The 18,527-nt window shown below is 35.0% G+C and overlaps 1 protein-coding gene across 1 annotated transcript in view; it reads left to right on the top strand.

Moving 5' to 3' along the window:
- The window catches only part of HPSE2 (heparanase 2 (inactive)), a 298,488-nt gene extending 281,091 nt beyond the window's left edge, over positions 1 to 17,397 (top strand). The window contains exon 9 of the mRNA XM_051981834.1: positions 17,069 to 17,397. Coding sequence (XP_051837794.1) covers positions 17,069 to 17,234 — 166 coding nt within the window. The 3' untranslated portion in view covers positions 17,235 to 17,397. The remainder of the gene's footprint in view (positions 1 to 17,068) is intronic.
- The last annotated feature ends 1,130 nt before the right edge of the window (positions 17,398 to 18,527 follow it).

Below are 18,527 nucleotides of genomic sequence, written 5' to 3'. Positions count from 1 at the left end.
CTGAATTTTAGTCATCACTTTGCTGGTTTAAAAGAAAAAGGGATAGTTGCTTTTTTTCCTTTCCCTATAAACCCAATTCAGACAGATTCTCCAGGCCCCTCCCCAAAATTCTGGAACAGCATCTGAAATGATTGAAGCCTTTGATTTCTCCCAGATTTCTATCTGGATTCACACAGCAAGCCATTTTGCCTGGAGTAAGTCTATTAAAATGAAACAATGGGATCTGTTCTTGACTGTATGAGGAATGAAAACTGCTTTACTTCCCCAAAGGTTCTCCTTAACTAAATTCCCAAATTATTAATATGCAGGTAGATAAATAGATGAAAGGATTATATCAGGCACTTGCATATTTTCCAGCACTGTGCCTAATAAATACTTATTGACTAACGAATTAAAACAAAATATTTGAGAAATCTCTTCACAACAGACTACATTTTCCTGTGCCCCACCCAGCAATTATCTTCCTGACTGAATGTTCATTTTGGCTATAGTTTTCTTCTTCCTTGAACCATGGACCAGCATTTCCTCCTGGCTGCAAACCAACAGCAAGCAGCCAAGCTTTGGAATTCAATTCTTTCTTCTTCAAGCTGAATTGTAGAGGACAATGGCAAAATATAGAAGATCTCTAAGGTGCCTTCCTGTACCAACATTCTGTGATTCAGAGTACTTACTATGAAAGGACTAAAATACAAATCAACCAATTCTTACTCGAATGCTATAACTAGGAGCTAGATCTAAATATGTAGTATTATGATTCTTCCCCTGCTCCAAATTCCCCAAGGCTGAGCTCCATAATTATGGTTAAGGAGTCATGGAAGAAAAGTACTACTATTTGGGAATCCTAATCCAAGAAGTTCTAATAGTCCTTCCTGTTCGTGTTCCCTGAACTTACAATTCTGCCTATAATAGAGCAAACAGTTAATGAGTATTTATTAAATTGATTCAAAATGAATCAAATTTCCTTGGCTACAAAAATAACTAAAGCCTATGATCAGTTAGAGAGAATTCTACAAAGGTTTTTTCGACAAAGTGGGGGAGGGTAGGTTGAACTCCCAAGACTGCATTGATCACCCACTGTTAGAAATTATATATTCTTTGTTAACTACCATCTTGCCAACTTCTTTTAGCTATGTGATCCACAAAATAATCCACAGAAGCCTTTCTCTTGGCTCCTTTAAATCTACCCTTTGCACTACTACCATCTTAATCACCCTGACATGTAGTTTGAATCATCTCAAACTCTTGCTCAAAAATCTTTGTCAGCTGAATAAATTGCAAACTATTTATCCATTATTCAGAATCCTCTCACAGGGGTCTTCAAACTTTTTAAAGAGGGGGGTCAGTTCACTGTCCCTCAGATTGTTGGAGGGCCGGACTATAGTAAAAACAAAAACTTTGTTTTGTAGGCCTTTAAATAAAGAAAATTCATAGCCCTGGGTAAGGGGGATAAACGTCCTCAGCTGCTGCATCTGGCCCGCAGGCCATAGTTTGAGGACCCCTGCATCTACAGCCTGGCTCTAACCAATGTTTTATCTCATCATATTCTCACACAGATGAACTAAATTTAGCTAATTGCTATCCCTCAAAAAAATCTTATATACTATCCAACTTCAGTACCTTTGCTGATGCTATTCTCTATACTTAAAATGTCTCCCTACCTCTCCCAACCATATATTGTCCTACTTATTCTGAGGCCCAATGCAAGTGCCACCTTTTGCATGCTCTTTCCTAGATTCCCTCAGTTGAAAGTGAGCGCTGGCTCATCTGACTCTTATTATACACCCATATTATTTTCTAATTTGTATTCTATTTTTATAATTCAAGCAAGGATCATGGTCAGTGAATGTCCTCCAGGGCCTAACAGTGTATTTATATGCCCAAAGTTTAACATAGGGCCTGTTAAATAGTAAGCACTTAATGTTTTGTTTCTTTCTTTCCTAGAAAATATTTTCTGCTCAACTTTCTTTACAGTAATACTAATACCTCTAGTTCTTTGGAACTGTAGTCTAATCTCTATGGTCACCAGGTAGAAGTCACAGATAGAAATAGGAATAGAAATAGAACTTAATTTTTTTCCAATTAATAAAAATCTATTTTCTTTTCTTCCTACATTATCTTGTACATTAATAAGAAAAACAAAATATATGTACAAAGTCAAACAAAACAAATTCTCACCTCATTCAGCATCCTGAATCCATCAACTGTGACAAGAAGTAGATTGCATGGTTCATCATGATTAGTCATTGCATTGCTGTTATAATGTTATTGCTTATTGTTAATATTATTATATAAATCATTCTGGTTCTGTTCATTTTACTCTGCATCAATTCACTCAAGTCTTTTCAAGTCTCTCTGAAACCCTGCCCTTCATTATATCTTAAAACTCAATAGTATGCTATTCCATTCATATACCATAATCTGTTCAGACATTTTGTACCACTACAAAAACAGCTGCTATAAATATTTTTGAACAGTTGAGTCCTTTCTTCTTTCTTTGATCTCATTCAGATATGCAGGCCTGGTACTGATATCACTGAGTCAAAAGGTATACACAGTTTAGAAATTTGGGGGCACAGTTCCAAATTTCTCTAAAGAACAGCTGGACCAGTTCACAGATTCACCAATAGTATTTTAATATGTCTATTTTAATGCAAATATTTCAATATTTGTATTTGTTTGTGGTTTTGCCTACTTAACCTAATGGGAATGAGGTAGAACCTCAGAACTGCTTTCAATGCACTTCTCCAACTTTTATTTCTTTGGAGCATTTTTTCATATATCTATTAAGAGGTTGGATTTATTCCTGATAAACTGTCAGAGTGACTCTGGAGAAGTGACTTAATTTATTTCTTCATCAGTAAAATAATGGCACCTAGTTCCTTGACTTGTTGGGAGAATCAAATGAGATAATATTTGTAAAGCATTTATAAATCTTAAAGCACTAACAAAAAATGCTGACTTGTTATTATATCAATTGATCCTTTCTTAGTTGGCCATTCTGGATTTTATTCTAATAAAACAATTAATTCTGCATGTATTTTGTAATTGAGTCCTTTGTCAGAGAAATTTGCTTTCCTTCTAATTTCAATTGCACTGATTTTTATAAAAACTTTTTAATTTTATGCAATCAAAACTGTTCATTTTGTCTTCTGTAATTCTATCTCTTGTTGTTACATGAACTGTTCCCCTTGGCTAGGAGATTTGGCTTCACCACTTTGGCAATTAGGAGAAAAGAACAAGGAGAGACTGATTCCAATTTTTCTACTTTCTGTGCCTCACCCTCACCCCTTGTCAAATCTAAGAAATCATGTATACCTCATAAGAACAATTAATAAAAGGTTGGATTGATACGTTGCTTTTTATGTGGTGAGCAGTATAGGTATTATTGTTTTAATTTTACAGCTAAAGAACAGAAGTTTTTAGAGAGGTTCAATAACTTGGCCAAGTTCCTTAAAAGCAAGGAAACCTAACCACCTGCCAACGTCCAGAATTCTGTCCACACCAGTACTGGGATCAGTCTGAGTCCTTGGTCTTAGTGGAGAAGGAATGAAGGCAGGAGAGCCACCACAAGGCTAGTCAAAATGGAATCTCTCATTTTCAGTCCTTCTCAGCCCTTAAATTTCTTGGTATGATTATATCATTACAACACACTATGTATGTGTGAACTAGAGAACCATCATCTCATCAATTCCACTGAATTAATACCTTGTTTCAAGGATACTTCTCTAGAATTCCAGCCCTCTACAACTATTGATCAGAGAAATGCAAATTAAGACAGCTCCTTAATACCACTACATACCTCTCAGATTGGCTAAGATGACAGGAAAAGATAATGATAAATGTTGGAGATGTGGGAAAACTGGGACACTAATGCATTGTTGGTGGAACTGTGAATGAATCCAACCATTCTGGAGAGCAATTTGGAATTGTGCTCAAAGAGTTATCAAACTGTGTACATCCTTTGACCCAGCAGTGTTTCTACTGGGCTTATATCCCAAAGAGATCTTAAAGGAGGGAAAGGGACCCATACGTGCAGAAATGTTTGTGCAGCCCTTTTTATAGTGGCCAGAAACTACAAACTGAGTGGATGCTCATCAATTGGAGAATAGCTGAATAAGTTATGGTTATTATTGTCCCATAAGAAATGATCAGCAGAATGGTTGCACAGAGGGCTGGAGAGATTTACATGAACTGATGCTGAATGAAATGAGCAGAACCAGGAGATCATTATACATGGAAACAAGATTATACAATAATCAATTCTGATAGACGTGGCTCTCTTCAACAATAAGATGATTCAAACCAGTTCCATTTGTTCAGTGATGAAGAAAGCCATATACACTCAGAGAGAGGCCTGTGGAAACTGAGTGTGGACCATAACATATAGCATTTTCATGCTTTCTGTTGATGTTTGCTTGCATTTGTTTTCCTTCTCAGTTTTTTTCTAGATCCAATTTTTCTTGTGTTGCAAGATAACTGTATAAGTATACATATATCAGATTTAACATATATTTTGACATATTTAACATGTATTGGACTACCTGCCACCTAGGGGAGAGAATGGGGGGGAAGGAAGGAAAAGTTTGGAATAGAAAGTTTTGCAAGGGTCGATGTTGAAAAATTACCCATGCATATGTTTTGTATATAAAAAGCTTTAATAAAAAAAAAAAAAGACTAGGTCCTAGGAATATAAATGCACAAACAAGATAGGGAAGTTTAAATTGTAATAGAGGAAGATAGCGCATGTAAAAGAATGGTTGCCAGACAAAGGCATTTTGGTGTAGAAGTCCAAGGAATGATGCCAGCAGCCAAAGGAGGTCAATTATCGCCTTCTTTTCAAAAGCTATGATGGATGGTAGTATCAATCTGATTATAGTTCTCAAAGCAAGAATTGAAAACAGAGTGGGAAAGTACTTAACTGTCATTATTGGGAAATGAGCAGTTAGAGGGTAAGGCATGGTCTGGGACCAGCTGCCCATAGAGAGTCAGTAGAGCTTATATTCACTCTTTCACTAATATGGAGAATTCAGTCCCAAGTAGATTTTCAGATGCCTGGTGGTTCAACTCTCCCAGAGGAAAGGAGTCCAGTCTAGAAAGCCCCATTCCACATGAAAAGGAAGCATCCACAAGATGCTTGCCCACTATTGGGTTCCAAAGATTGTTTCCTCAAAGTTTATTTGTAAGACAATCATTACACATTTTTCCATTGAAATTAATCAGCAAATATTTATTAAGGCATCTACTGTATGCCAAGAACTATGCTAAGCACTAGGAAAACAAAGACAAAAGTGGAATATTTTCTCCTTTGAAGAAATTTAATGGAGGAGACAACATGCTCATGGCAACATATATGCAAGATACTATCTATACACACACACACACATCAATTTAGTGTCCCCTTGGAAAAGGAGGCTTTTCTGCTTCTTCCAACTTTGTAATTTTGGGCAAATCACTTAATTCTTCTGGAGTTCAATTTCCTCACTGATAATATAAAGATACTGGACTAGATAATCACCCTCTACAATACCTTCCAATTCTAAAGAAATGATCTGTGAATCTCCTTTTAAGATTCTTCAGTCCTCACTACAAAATACTGGAATGAGATCCTAGCATTTTGAAATTTACAAAGAACTTTATTCCTAACTTCATGAAGTATGTAGGACAGCTTTCCCAAACATGGGAAAATTCCATTTTATAAATGAGTTAATTGAGTCCAAGTGCAACTAAAAGAGAGAACTAGATTGAAGGATCAAAGCATTCATTGGAATCTCAGTTCTACTAGCTCCATGGTCCTTGGTCTCCAAAATCAATTTCCTTATCTGGAAAATAAGATTATGCTGGATCTGCAAGATCCTTTTCAAACTCTCTTAATATCCTACTGTTATATGACACAAGCCTGATATGATGAGTTATGCCTGTAATAAGAGCTTTAATCATGACCCTACCACCAGTTTTATAAAGGAACTTCCCTTATTTTTCTAGATTGTATTACAAAAACTAAATCTAAAAATACCATCAACTTTGTGGCTTCTTAAAGATAGAGAGGGATGAGAAAAACTAGGAAAAGGAAGATAATAAGCGGCCTTACTTTCTTTATAGACTTTTAATCATCAGTTCAGAAAAATTAAGAGGGGGAGGAGAGAGAGAGTTTTGTTTTAGGAGAAAAGGGGTGAATCTGCTTTTCTTCTACCCCCTCCATCTTTCTTTCTTCTCTCTTTCCATAAATTCCACAGTGTGGGAAAGACTTGTAATATCCAGAGAAAAACACCAGAACCCATATTTAGTTTCATGCAAAGCTAGAATGCGACCTGACACAAGTTGAAGCACCCCAGGAACAGTTAGTTACAGACTATCCAGTCCAGAAAGAGAGAATCATAACATGGAGACCATCCCAGAATCAATACTGTCTGTCATGGTCTCCCTATTATGGTAGCTCTCACTCACCCAAATTCTAAAAATAACTTCTTCTCCTTAACCTACACCAGATGCACAGACCATCCTTAAGGAAACAAGAATGAAGCCCCTTCTGTCCACAAATGTACTCTGCTTCCCACCCCCTACTTTAACCTGCCAGTGACCTGAAGGAACTCTGGGCAGCTGCACATACCAACTTACTAGCTCAATGATGGGGGACTCGAGGGGGCAGCTCTGGCTTCAAGAGGCCAGTAAAGTGTAAACAGGTGCACACCCAGGCTCCTCTTGGTGTTGGGAGAATTGGAGCTGGCTGCAGCACTGGGGAGCCCAGCCAATACCCCACACCTGCAGCAGGACACCGCTCTCCATTCTTGACTGCGCAAACAAGCAATGGGAAACCCACACCCCTCCAGCAGGATTTTTCACAGCATATTCACACATTTTCTTAATATTAGGCAGAATTCCAGACCTATTCTTTGCCAAGTCAACAATATGGAAGAATATCTCAGGATTTTGATTGATATTGTGGCTCATTTACAGGCAAAGCCAAGTGCAACCCACATTTTAGAGCCTGTGGTGTTTAAACCATATTCTAACTTCAGTGTAATATCACACACTTCAGATCTTTTTGCACAGGATAAGAGTGCCATCTAGTGCCACAGCAATATATATAATTCAAAATAGGAAGAAAAATCATAGAATTGTAGGATCTAGTACAGGAAAAAAAAGACTTGGAGCCATGTAGTCCAACCTGATTTTGCAGATGAAATAATTAAGGTCAAGAGAGGGATAATTATTTGCCAGTTATCATACAGCAAATCAATGGCCGAATCAAGACTAGAATTAAGGGCCTCAGACTCTTGTTGCAAAATTGTTTCTACTGTTCAGGTTATTTCTTTATTAAATGGGAAGAAGATTCCCACACCCCAGAGAAGAGGAGAGCATAAAGGAATATCATTTTAAAAGTCTACAACCTCACAGCATGAGTACAGGGTACAAGCAATGTGTCTATTGAACTTCCTATATATTAATAACTATGTATAATACCAAATTCAATTCAATTCTAATTTAGTGACTTCAAGCAAGTGATTTCAGTTCCCTGAAGCTGTTTCTTTATCTGTAATATATGGGGATTGGGCTAAAGGATCTTTTATGTTACTATAGCTCTAATATTGTGTGAATTCTAAAATTCTCAGTTCCTTATTCAGCATGACTCCTACAATAATTATGATAATAGATTATATAATTCCATTACAGTTTGCAAACAAATGCATTATCCAATTTGACCTTTGCAACCACTCTCTGAGCTAGGTGTTCTTCTCATTTTACTTAAGGGGAATTTGAGATGCGCAAGGAGAAAGTTCCTGGCTTATGGGTCCCCAGAGCTTAGATTCAAATCTATATCTTCTTACTACAGATACACTGATATTCTCACTGTACTCTCTGTAAAAGAAATAAAACAAACTTCATGGGTCCCCTAACATGACTTGTTATAATGGCATGTTTTTAGAATAAATACATTTTTAAGTACAACATTTCCAGTCTGCAGGACCTAGAAATGATAATTAGCAAACAGGGTAGTGATGTTTTATTGTATGGTTTTGGTGGGTGGTTTGAAAACATAAGTGATGTCGTTCAGATAATTTTTCCCAATCAGATACAACAGGTCCCTTTTAGATACATTCTGATTTTTTTTTTTAACTTTTTAATGATTCCCAACATTCTTTGTTTTCTTCCTTCTCTCTGCCAGTGTTTTGATCAAGTTGGAGAGTAAAAGAGTTAGTAAAAATGGTAAATGGACTTATGATTTGGCCAATGCCATCTCGCCATCAGCCTGTAACGATAGTATATATACACCTCAGGTACTCACCCTATTCTATCCTTGTAGTCTGGGAGAAGAAATGTGTGACACAATAACAAAAACAACCAGGCAAAGCCCAAAGATCCACCAAGACCCTCAGAAGAAAATACAGAGATCTTGAGTACAGGCACAGAAGATGATGTTTGTCCTTCATTTTTTGAAGAGAACCATGATATCATGAAGGTGATGCCATGACTTGCAAATGAATTGGACTTAAGTAAGAGAGGGCAGTGCAAAGTCACCAGTATCACTTTCTCCTCTATACCCAGCCAGGTGCCTCTATACCCAGCCAGGTGCAGTGACAAGATACAGATCAAGACAAACAGATGGCTCTGAAAGCAGTAAGGTCTTTACCAGGTTTTGTCTGGGGCAACACCCATTCAGTGATGAAGGCTAGTTAAGAAATGGCCTCTTTTGCCTAGTCCAAAAAAATCAGCCTGGGAGGAGAAGCCTCAAAGGGTTTCTGGCCAAAACAGAAATAATTGCTATTTACAGTCACTCTGAGCCATCAAAGCCCAATAACCAAGAAAGGTTTGGGCTGGGACCTGTGTGTAGATAATCAATGAATGATAGAATGATTTGGATTTAAGGCACGGTCATTGAAAAGGAAATCTTACCCATAAACTCCAAGATATCTTGCAGGGTTTCAGTAATCAAAATTTGTGCTCAAATCTTACTGGGTTATATTTGGAAAACTGAACTATACTTTCAAAGGTAAGAAATTACTTTTTGCCACAAAAGCCCATCTCTTTAATATTACTCCCCCAGTGATGATACATGGATGTGAATTATGGAATGTCACAATCTCGGGAGAATAAAAACTGCAAATGAACCCACAAGAGGATAGAAAGATGAATTGTACTTGTAATCAGGCTGTACAGCAAGTTGCCATTGATATAGATGTGTAATAATATAAAAGGTAAGACCAAGGTATATGATTAGAAAAAGATATAAGATAGTCATGTATCAAGAATAAGACAATAGCTTCATTTGTCAAAATGGTAGGTTTGTTTTTGGAGATATTAAAAGAAACAGAAGACTTTCAGTATATTGAATGATCCTCTGTAGAAGATTTATGTAAATATATAGATAAGAATTGGCAACAAGTGATATTTATTGGTTATAGTATGTATTGGTGGAAGGTATTATCTGTTCAAGTAAAAATCATAGATTAAGAGTATCAGAATATAAGAATTCAAAAGCTATACTGTTAACTAGATTCCGTGGTGACAAGATCTATTCAAACAAAGCTATTTAATTCTGGAGCTAGTTAAGATGTAGAACCATTCTGATATCTAGGATGAGTTCATGAGTTACAGTTATATTTGAAAACTTCTGGCTTCTCCTTTCCACCTCCTACAAAATTATAACAAAACTAGCATTCTTCATAGAAACAGCACAGTGCTGGAAGTCAGATCTCTTTAAATCCCAGTTCTGCTGCCAATATAATCTTGAGCAAATCACTTAAATTTTTTGGGAATTAGTTTCCTCATTTGTAAAACAAGAAAGGGGGACTAGATAGATGGTCTCTAGACCCTTTCATCTCTAAAATTCTATTATCCTATAAACATTAGCTCAGGATCAATCTAGACTTCCCAGAGCCATTCTGCACCCAAATGACTGCTAACCCCAATTTCCACGCAAGGTTATCATTGTTTAAAATTGAACCCCCAGTTCTTGTCTTTAAGAGTTGGGATGGGACTATCATTCATCTTGAATTGTTTTTCCTAGGACTTTGTGTAACCAAAACCTTGTTAGCGTATCTAAGTCTTATATATTAAAGTATTCAGGATCAGTCTAGGACTTGGAAAATGAGATTAAGGGCAACTGGCTGAAAAGCCTAAAGAAGCAGATGAAAAGCTGTCTGTGTGTATGTGAGGAGGATGTGGGAGGGGGAAGTGTAATAGGGGATGAAGCATGGAGATCTTTACTCTAAATTAGTGGTGACACTGACTCTAATATGATAACATGAAAAAAATTAAGTAAACAACTTTAAGAAATTGGAAAGTAGTTAAAACTTTGTAAAAACAAAGAGTGATAAAATGCAGTTGTCCTAATATTTAGACAATTTAAGTATATATCCCTCAGCAGTCAGGCATGCCAGGGTGTTAAGGTAAATACTTCAACACAGACTGAATCATATAGAATTTCTTTTGAAAAGTCATGGACAACTGAGAGGTACCAGACTATTGAGAAAATATGATACCAAATCTTTGAAAAGTATATGATTTAAGAAATTACCATCTGGTAAGTATAATCCAAATTCTTAGATGAGTATTACAAAAAATAATTAAAGAAAAATACTATAATCAAGAAAAAAAATGTAGATAATAAACAGGATTGTGCTTTTCCTCTAATAAATCAAGTTAGTGAATAAAGGACATGTCTTTACAGCATTTCACAAAATCTTAACTTGCAAAATTAACTCACTGACTTAACCAAAAGATGGTCACATAGGTCATTGTAAGGATGACAACTACTGGTAATGATAGATGACTGTGTCATTGAGAAAAAGCATCTAGTGAGAAACTGCAATAATAAAGTTAATTTAGGTTTATCAAGCATCTTCCTGAGCCTTTGAAAAAACAGTAATTGGTATATTAATTAAAACCATAAATGATACTCTATAAACTGAGCACTAGAAAACTAAAAGCCTGAGAACTGGAAAAAGCTAAGCTTTAGGACCCAATGATAATGCAAAACAACCAAAAACCGGTTCAATGATTAGAAAAAAAATGCAAATTATGTTTGTAATGATAATCAACAATGAAAACTACCATCTTATATTTGTATTACACTTTTTCTACTTTTCAAAGTATTTCCACATCTTTTATTATATTGTAAGCTCCTAAATTTAAAAACATAATAAAAACTAAATAAATATATGATGAATTCTTTTTCATTTGCTTAACAACTGTTAAGATAGGTACAGAAGTCATTCATATCCCATTTAATAGCCAAGGAACCTAAGACTCAATTGATTAAATTAAGTTCAAGTTCAAATAGAAAGTTAATAGCCTAACTTGACAAAGAATTCATAGTCTGTTATCTTCCATTACCATATGGCAACTATTTACAAAACACAAATTAGCATTATTTTTTCTGGTTAAATTAACTAGAAATTACAATATTCTTTTTTTGCTCTTTTTATATTAAAGCTTTTTTATTTTTAAAACATTTACATGGATAATTTTTCAACACTGACCCTTGCAAAATTTTGGGTTCCAAATTTCCCCTCCCTTCTTTTCAATCCCTCCCCTAGATGGCAAGTAATCCAATATATGTCAAACATGTTAAAAAATATATGTTAAATATATAAAGAACTGCTTGCCATCTGGGGGAGGGGGTAGAGGGAGGGAGGGGAAAAATCAGAACAGAAGTGAGTGCAAGGGATAATGCTGTAAAAAATTACCCTGGCATGGGTTCTGTCAATAAAAAGTTTAAAAAAAAAAAAGAAAAAATATATATGTTAAATGCAATAGATGTATACATATTTATACAATTATCATGCTGCACAAGAAAATTCAGATCAAAAGGAAAAAAAAGAGAAAGAAAACAAAATGTAAATAAACAACAAAAAGAGTGAAAATTCTATGTGGTGATCCACCTCCAGTTCCCACCATTCTCTCACTGAGTGTACATCACAAGACCTTTGGAACCAACCTCAATCATTTCATTTTTGAAAAAAAAACGTATCCATCAGAATGGATCTTTGTATAATCTCGTTGTCATGTACAATGATCTCCTGGTTCTGCTCACTTCACTCAGCATCAGTTCATGCAAATGAACTCCAGGCCACTCTGAAATCATCCTGCTGCTCATTTCTTACAGAACAATAATATTCCATAACATTCACATATCATAACTTATTCAACCATTCCCCAACTGATGGATATCCAATCAGTTTCCAGTTTCTTGCCACTACAAATAGGGCTGCCACAGATATTTTTGCACATGTGAGTCCCTTTCCATCCTTTAGATTCCCTTTGGGTATAAGCTCAGTAGAAACACTGCTGGATCAAAGTGTGTCACAGTTTGATAGCCCTTTGAGCTTAGTTCCAAACTGCTCTCCAGAAGGGTTGGGTCTGTTCACAGTTACATCAATAATGTATTAGTGTCCCAATTTTTCCATATTCCCTTCAACATTTGTCACTATCTTTTCCTATCATCTTAGCCAATCTGACAGGTGTGTAGTGATATCTCAGAGCTGTCTTAATTTGTATTTCTCTGATCAATAGTGATTTAGAACACCTTTTCATATGACTAGAAATAGTTTCAATCTCTTCATCTGAAAATTGTCCATATTTTTCAACTATTTATCAACTGGAGGATGGCTTGAATTCTTATAAATTTGAGTCAATTCTCTATATATTTTAGAAATGAAGCCTTTATCAGAACCCTTGAATGTAAATTTTTTTCCAAGTTTATTGCTTCCCTTCTAATCTTGTCTGCATTGGTTTTGTTTATTTAAAAACTTTTTAAATTTAATATAATCAAAATTATCTATTTTGTGTTCAATAATGTACTCCAGTTCTTCTTTGGTTACAAATTCTTTCCTTCTTCACATATCTGAGAGGTAAACTATCCTTTGTTCTTCTAATTTGCTTATAATATTACTCTTTATGTCTAAATCATTAATCCGTTTTGACCTTACTTTGGTATGTGGTGTTAGATGTGGGTCAATGCCTAGTTTCTGCCATACTAATTTCCAATTTTCCCAATAGTTTCTGGCAAATGGTGAGTTCTTATCTCAAAAGTTGCGATCTCTGGCTTTGTCAAACACTAGATTACTATAGTCATTGACTATTTTATCCTGTGAACCTAATCTTTTCCACTGATCAACTACTCTGTTTCTTGACTAGTATGAAATGGTTTTGACGACCATTACTTTATAATATTGTATCTGGTACAACTAGGTCACCTTCATTTGCATTTTTTCATTAATTCCTTTGAAATCCTTGACCTTTTATTCTTCCAGATGAACTGTTATTTTTTCTAGATCTGTAAAATAATTTCTTGGGAGTTTGATTAGTATGGTACTAAATAAGTAGATTAATTTAGGAAGTATTGTCATTTTTATTGCATTAGCTTGACCTACCCATAAGCATTTGATTAGATCTGATTTTATTTGTGTGGAAAGGGTTTTGTAATTGTGTTCATATAGTTCCTGACTTTGCCTCGGCAGGTAGATTCCCAAATAGTTTATATTATCTACATTTATTTTAAATGGAATTTCTTTTTCTATCTCTTGCTACTGAATTTTGTTGGTAACATGTAAAAATGCTGATAATTTATATGGATTTATTTTGTATCCTGCAACTTTGCTAAAGTTTCTAGTAGTTTTTTAGTTGATTCTCTAAGTATACCATCATATCATCTCAAAGAGTGATAATTTGGTTTCCTCATTACTTACTCTAATTCCTTTAATCTTGTTTTCTTTCTTATTGCCTAAACTAAAACTTCTAATACAATACTGAATAGTAGTGGTGATAGTGGGCAACCTTGTTTCACTTGGATCTTATTGGGAGTGGTTCTAGTTTGTCCCCATTACATATGATGCTTGCTGATGGTTTTAAATAGATGTTACAGATTATTTTAAATGAAAACTCCATTTATTCCCATAGTCTCTAGTGTTTTTAATAAGAATGAATGTTGGAATTTGTCAAATGCTTTTTCTTTTATTGAGATAATCATGATTTTTGTTAGTTTGATTACCGATATATCAATTATGCTAATAGTTTTCCTAATATTGAACCAGTCCTACATTACTGGTATAAATCATACTTAGTCATAGTGTATTATCCTGGGGATGACTTGCTGTAATCTCTTTGTTGTTATTTTATTTAAGATTTTTGCATCAATATTCATTAAAGAAGCTGGTCTATAATTTTCTTTCTTTTTTTACCCTACCTGGTTTCAATATCAGCACCATATCTGTCATAAAATGAATTTGATAGGACGCCTTCTTTCCCTAATTTTTCAACTACTTTTCATAGTATTGTAATTAATCATTCTTTAAAATTTTGGTAGAATTCACTTGTAAATCCATCTGGCTCTGGAGATTTTTTCTTAGCGAGTTGATTAATTGTTGTTCAGTTTGTTTTTGTTTTCAAATTGTTCAATTTGCTTGCTCAATTTCTTTTTCTAAAATGGGACTATTTAAACAATTTCTTTCCTTCTCTGTTAATCTGGGCAATCCATATTTTTGTAAATATTTATCCATTTCACTTAGATTATCAGGTTTTTTGACATATAGTTAGGGAAAATAATTCCTAATTATTGTTCTATTTTCTTCTTCATTAGGGGAAAAGTTCTCCCTTTTCATTTTTGATACTAACAATTTGATTTTCTTCTTTTCTTTTTCTAATCAAATTAATTAAAGGTTTATCTATTTTTTGATTTTTTCATAAAATCAACTCTTAGTTTTGTTTATTAATTTAGTAGTTTTCTTACTTTCAGTTTTATTAATCTCCCCTTTTATTTTCAGAATTTCAAATTTGATATTTAATTGAGTTCTTTTCCTAGCTTTCTTAGATGCAAGCTCAATTCATTGATCGTCTTTCTCTATCTTATGCAAGTAAGCATCTAAAGATATAAATTTTCCCCTAATAATTGGTTTGGCTACATCCCACAAATGTTGGTATGTTGTCTCGTTATTATCAAAATTACAATATTCTAATTAGAATAGTATTCTAACGTGTTGTTGGAGACAAAAGCAATAGTAATAATCATCGAATTCAAGCTACAAGGAGAGTATCAATTTAATTAATTAGTTTGCCAGTGAGAGAGATATTTATCAAGAAGGCCAAATCTACCAAACCTTAGACTTGAGAGGGCCAAGAAAGAAGAAAGTCTTCTTTCACCAGACTAGTTCTGAATTCTTCAATATGATATAAAATAGGCTTCCAAATTGCTAAAATAGGAAATTTTTTCTCCTCTATAGTCTCTACTCTCAGTTTTTGGTTCTCCTTGTCTGATCTACAGCCCTCTACATGTATAATACACAGCCAATCCATCCTATACCTCTGCACATTTTACTGTTTTGAACTTCCTTTCTCCTTATCTTTTAGTGAAAGGATGGAGAAAGTGTTATGTGACTAGAACCTATATTAATTAGGAATAAAGAAAGATTAGAGGCAAAGAGTTTGTCCTTTTCTGCATCCAGCTGATTCAACTCTCAAAAGATGCTAGTTTAGGGACTTCCAAAATCCATCTCTGCTGCAGATCCAGGCAGCACAAACTTTATAGACCTTATAGACACCTTGTATTTCTGTCCTGGGTACAGGCACATCCAGCCTCAATCAGTGCAGGCACAAGCTCCGGCAACTGGTACAATCCTGGCCATGCCAAAAGGGTCACCTGAAGCCAAGAGCTATTCTCTGTAATCACCAGAGCACAGGTGAATGGCTCCACTTGTCTCTCCTCTCAATCTACTTTTCCCCAAAACTTCTGTGAAGCAGAGCTATCAGGAGCATCTGCCTCATAAATAGATGATGAGATAGAAAGGTATGACAGATAGGTAGATAGACAAACAGATATAAACAGATATAGACATATAGAGATAGACACAGATAAAAGTTAGTTATAGACAGACAGACAAATATAGACAGACAGTTATAGATAGATGGACACAGATAGAAAGGCAGACAGGTAGCGATAGATAGGCAGATAGATATAAATAGATAGATAGATAGATAGATAGACAGACAGACACAAACAGATAGATAGTCAGGTAGACAGATATATATAGACAGACAGATAAGATAGATATAGATAAATGATAGCTATAAAGACCAATGGACAGATGGATGCATGGATGATGGGTGGATAGATGAATATAAAAAAAATTTTAAGGGCAATTTACCAAAGAGACTCAATATGATGACCTTCATCAGTTCAGTAATTCAGATCTGCATTCTACAAGTATCACAATTTTTCCCCCTTGGACCAGTTCATTAGTATAAGCAACCCCACAAATTTCATTCCCCACAGACTGTTATCCCTATCAACTTTTGGTTGAAATAATTCTAAAGAAGTGATATGACTATTTACAAAGCTGGTTTATTTATTAGATTCCTAAATCACTCTTCCAGAATAATCTTCTTAATGGAAAGATTTGATTATGCTATTCTTGTACCCAAAAAGTCTTCAGTGGTTCCTCATCATATGCCCAATAAAGCCCTAACTCCAACCTATCTGCTCAGTCTTATCTCATAATAATTCCTTATAGAAATAATATGATCTTGTCCAACTAGACTACTTACCATCTTGGAAATGACCCCATCCTGTTCCATTTCTATGCATTTCCTTATGTTTTTACCTATACCCAAAATACAAAGCTCTAACTAGGATGAGGATATCAGGGTTTTGTTTCAGGGTGTCAACAACGGAGCCTTTGGCTCATCTCCCATACTAGATTGTAAACTCTTTCATTGTAGGAAAAAAATATTATTTACTTTTGTATTTCCCACAATGCCTAGCACAGGGGTTAATACAAAATAGGCAAAACCCCCTCTGAATGAATCATTCATGCTACAAATATTCACTAAGTGCCACTATATATACATGGCACTTTGAATTACTATCAATCAAGCGCTCTCTCTCTCTCTCTCTCTCTCTCTCTCTCTCTCTCTCTCTCTCTAAATATATATATATATATATATTATATATATATATATATATATATATACATATATATATATATATATATATACATATGAACAAACAGGGTCAACAGTTACCAATTGGATTGTTGTAAAGTAATCAGCATTCTATTGTTTTTCTTCATTATAGATCAGTGCAGCTAAATGGCCAGCCTTTGATGATGGTGGATGATGGAACTCTACCAGACTTGAAGCCCCGACCCCTTCGAGCTGGTCGAACATTGGTTATCCCACCAGTAACCATGGGTTTTTATGTAGTCAAGAATGTCAATGCTCTAGCCTGCCGATATCGATAGGCCTTCTTTACATTTATGTGCCACTGGTGGACCTGCTGGATCTGTTTTAATTCTTCAGAGTATACTTTTTTTTTCATTGGCAAATTAAAGCAGACTAAAATAGACCCTACTTTCAAGTACTGCTGGACACAGCAAAGGCCTTCTTTCCAAGAAGATACTAAGTTCCATGGAAGGAAAATGTATGCATACATACATACAAACATATAAAATACTTGCTAAAAACAAATACATATATATATATATGTATGTATATATACACCTGTGTATGTATATGTATGTATATAAGCATATATATATATGTATATGTATATATATGCATATAAGTGTGTGTGCATGGGTAGATGAATGGCTGGATGTGCACCCTAAAAATAAGCAGGCACTCACCCTCCCAGGAGAAATGTCACCAGATAACTTCCTGTGGTTCTAGCCGCCCAGCTACCTGAAAACAAAATCAACCACTTCTGGTGCTGCCCATCAGAAGGAGAGAAAAGGAAGAAGAAAGAGGACTTGCTGGAGCACAAAACTGATTCTAAGCGCTTCACCTTTTGCTCTTGTCTACTGCTGTTCTGGGTTTCTACATACTGTTACCCTTCTTCTTTAGGTAATTGGGTGAAGGAATCAGTTCAGGGCCTGGTGGATAAGCTTTTTCCAATTGATATCTATGTATATGTATATGGATCTGTGACACTTGACATTGTCTATTTGCTCATTTTCTCACACCCATATTCTTAAAAAGTAGAAAAGTTGCTAAGCCCAAGTTTTGAAATATTGATCAAAATCCAGTTCTTCTCAAAGCTGAATATTATTTGGATAACATATATCAAGTAGAGAGAAATGAATCAGGTACTGTGGAGAAAAAAAAGAAACATCTCTTCCCCATTCCTTCCTGCAAAAACAAAATATACAGTACTAATATTAACTGATCAGAAAAAGATGAGCCCTCAGGAAGAGTCTGTCCAATTTATCTGACATTTAATCAGTTCTAAATGTATTGTCAGAGGCACTGAAGATACATGTATAAGAAATAATCCCAACCCTCCAGGAGTTTATAATATGGACATATAGTATAGTAGGACAGATGACAAAGCTTCACAAATACTTTGAATGTTCTAAGTTCCTACAAGAATGACACTGAAGAGGGAGAGATTTCTCCAAATTTTGGTGAGGAATAAGGAATGTCAAGTAGATAATATCTGAATTGGATCTTGAAGGGTAGGAAGGATCTCAGAAGAAATGTTGAATAAAGCTAAGCAAGATTAGGTTAAGTAGGAAAAACTTTATGGAGTAAGTAAA

This window comes from Antechinus flavipes, chromosome 2 (genome assembly GCF_016432865.1).
Source record: "Antechinus flavipes isolate AdamAnt ecotype Samford, QLD, Australia chromosome 2, AdamAnt_v2, whole genome shotgun sequence".
NCBI lineage: Eukaryota > Metazoa > Chordata > Mammalia > Dasyuromorphia > Dasyuridae > Antechinus > Antechinus flavipes.
Note: the sequence above shows the minus strand (reverse complement) of the source record. Positions and strands in the feature narration are given on the sequence as shown.